The 2,471-nt window shown below is 41.8% G+C and overlaps 1 protein-coding gene across 1 annotated transcript; it reads right to left on the bottom strand.

The window, feature by feature from the left end:
* Positions 1-436: 436 nt before the first annotated feature.
* Positions 437-2,303, bottom strand: LOC122798568 (zinc finger MYM-type protein 1-like; the record flags this gene model as incomplete). Its single annotated transcript, XM_044067625.1, is given in 1 exon segment — positions 437-2,303. A coding segment is annotated over 1 exon segment (1,379 nt), but the record flags the coding sequence as incomplete, so codon positions are not given.
* Between the last annotated feature and the right edge of the window lie 168 nt (positions 2,304-2,471).

Here is a 2,471-nt window from a genome sequence, read left to right as displayed (position 1 = left end):
AACACAAACTCCCTGGACAATACAGTCAATACAACAACCAGGGATGCAACCACATTGGATCGGATCCTCACTAATATGGGAGTGCTGCACACCCCATACTGTAATATCTTCCCTGGTAAGATCAGACCACAAAAATGGTCTCCTCTGAAGTAAAAATAAAACTTGGAACTCCAGCTAAAGTGGTGGCTGTTGACTTCAAATCAAAGGGGGCTGTAGGAGACAGCTGAATGGGTGGGGCTAAGTGGAAAGAGTGGGGCTAACTGGAAAGTATGTGGCCAACTAGAAAGACAAGAGCTATGCTACAGTGGGATCAATGCTGGCCATGCTTACCAATTTACATTGAAATAAATGCTCAGTCACCAAGGTGTATGCTGAATAACTCCACATAGCACATTGTTACATGTATATACAGGTTGGTTTGATGACTTACCTCTGCAGTATGCTGCAAACTGAATTTTGTACTCGTTTCTGCACCTGGATGAGAAGCTGTAGTCTGGAACACATTTGGTCACACTGGGTTTCTGCACCCGATGAGAAGCGGTGGTCTGGAACACAGTTAAACACACTGGATTTCCATTTTTTTGAAGCAGAAAAAAAGGAAGCAGTTTCAAGCTTCCCAAGCAAACGCAGTATTCGCTGTATTCTGAAGAGAACTGAAAGAGCATGTGTAAGCTGATTTGTGAAGACTTTCCTACAAAATATGCTGCCAACAGTACTTGGTATGTACTCCAGTTTCTGCATCCGAAGAGAAGTTGTGGTCTGGAACACATCAGGTCATACTGGACCCCCCCTTTCACTGGAGACTCAAAAGGGAGTTTAAAGTTTCCCAAGCAAACACTATTCAAGTGACCCCACCTGGTTCCCAATAAGTGCTTGTAGTATAGTACCGAGTCTCTATTATGTTACTCTGGGTATTTCTCAGAGTTACTTATAGATAAGGTCCATTTGTGTGTCTGTATTTTGTGCAAACAAATCAACAACTCGTTGGTTGAAGTTAGTTATACTCTGCATTAACTCCTTTTCTATGGAAATCATAGCAAATGCATTAATTCTTTCTTGCTCCACTGTACTACGAAGAAATGTTTTAATTCTTTTCAATGTTGAGAAACACCTTTCTGCCTCAGCAGTTGACATTGGTGTGGTGGTTATAATCAACAACACGTTGTAAACCTCTGAAAACACACTGGTTAAGGAGGTGTCCACCAAGAATTGTAGCATCTTGACTGCACTGCCATTTGCTGCAAATTCTTCACGGCGAAACAACACTCCAAGTTGCGTTCTAAGTCGTCTCCTCAACAGGAATGGATAGTTGTCTATTGTTGCTGTGAATAGATTTTCTGGAAACTCTCTTGCAAAAGTCGAGAGCTTTTCAGGCAGTAGTAGTTGAGAAGCTTGAAGATAGCCAGTTTGTTGAAATAGTGATGTTGCCTGGAACTTAATGACATCACACACTTCCTCTGCAGCACTCAGCAAAGTATCATGCCGTGGTTGGGATGCTGATGGCCTTAGTGTACGTCTTGACAGGATGTTCTCTTTCTGCAGATACTGTTCTGCAAGGTCATTGACATCTGATCTGACACAGTCAACAGCATTCAAAAATATATGTACATCCTTTTCAACAGTGGCTGCATCTGTAGTACGACACTGAAGTTGCCTGTCAAGAATGTCAACATGGGGCATTATACGATGGAAAACAGCAAGCCAAAATTTAAATTCATCATCGTCAAGTGTTTGCATTAGCCCACCTGCTTCCTGTACAGTTGCTGCAGATGATGTAGGGCATCGGTACAAATAATGAAAACACTCTGACAGCAGCTCCAAGTTTTCGTACACTGCATTTACAGTACAGATGTTAAAATTCCACAGTGTTCCCGACATTCTTGGCATGCTTCGTGCTACTATATTATCCAGAGCATCTTGTCTTTCAACTGAACGAGAGAAGAAGGCTGGAATTCCGCCAAGTATTACTAAAAATGTCCTTGCTTCAGTATTATGTAGTGTGGCTCTTTGCATTACCAGATTAAGTTGGTGGGCATAGCAGTGTACATAATAGGCATATTTAAACTCATCTCTTATGATGGCCTGGACTCGGTGCTGAATGCCACTCATAACAGATGCACCACCATAACTCTGAGCAATCACTTTTTCATGCTGGTCTCCCACTACTTCCTTCAACTGTTCTCTTATCACACCAGCAATAAGCTCTGCTGTCTGTCCAGGTGGTATAAAGTATCCCCAAAACCTTTCCAACACCTGCCCATTGACAACGTAACGGAATACAATGGCAATTTGAAACAGCCCAGCATCATTACCATCATTAGTGGTTTCATCGGCAATTACTGCTAGAAATTTTGCAGTATGAATCTCCTTTTTTATTTCTTCTCTGCATATTGTTAGCATGCAGTCCAGGAGTTCATTTAGAATGACTGTTTTTAAAGGAACATCGGAAATCAAAGTCTTCATGACTTCAG

This window comes from Protopterus annectens, chromosome 3.part1 (genome assembly GCF_019279795.1).
Source record: "Protopterus annectens isolate FY-2018-M chromosome 3.part1, PAN1.0, whole genome shotgun sequence".
Lineage (NCBI taxonomy): Eukaryota > Metazoa > Chordata > Ceratodontiformes > Protopteridae > Protopterus > Protopterus annectens.
Note: the sequence above shows the minus strand (reverse complement) of the source record. Positions and strands in the feature narration are given on the sequence as shown.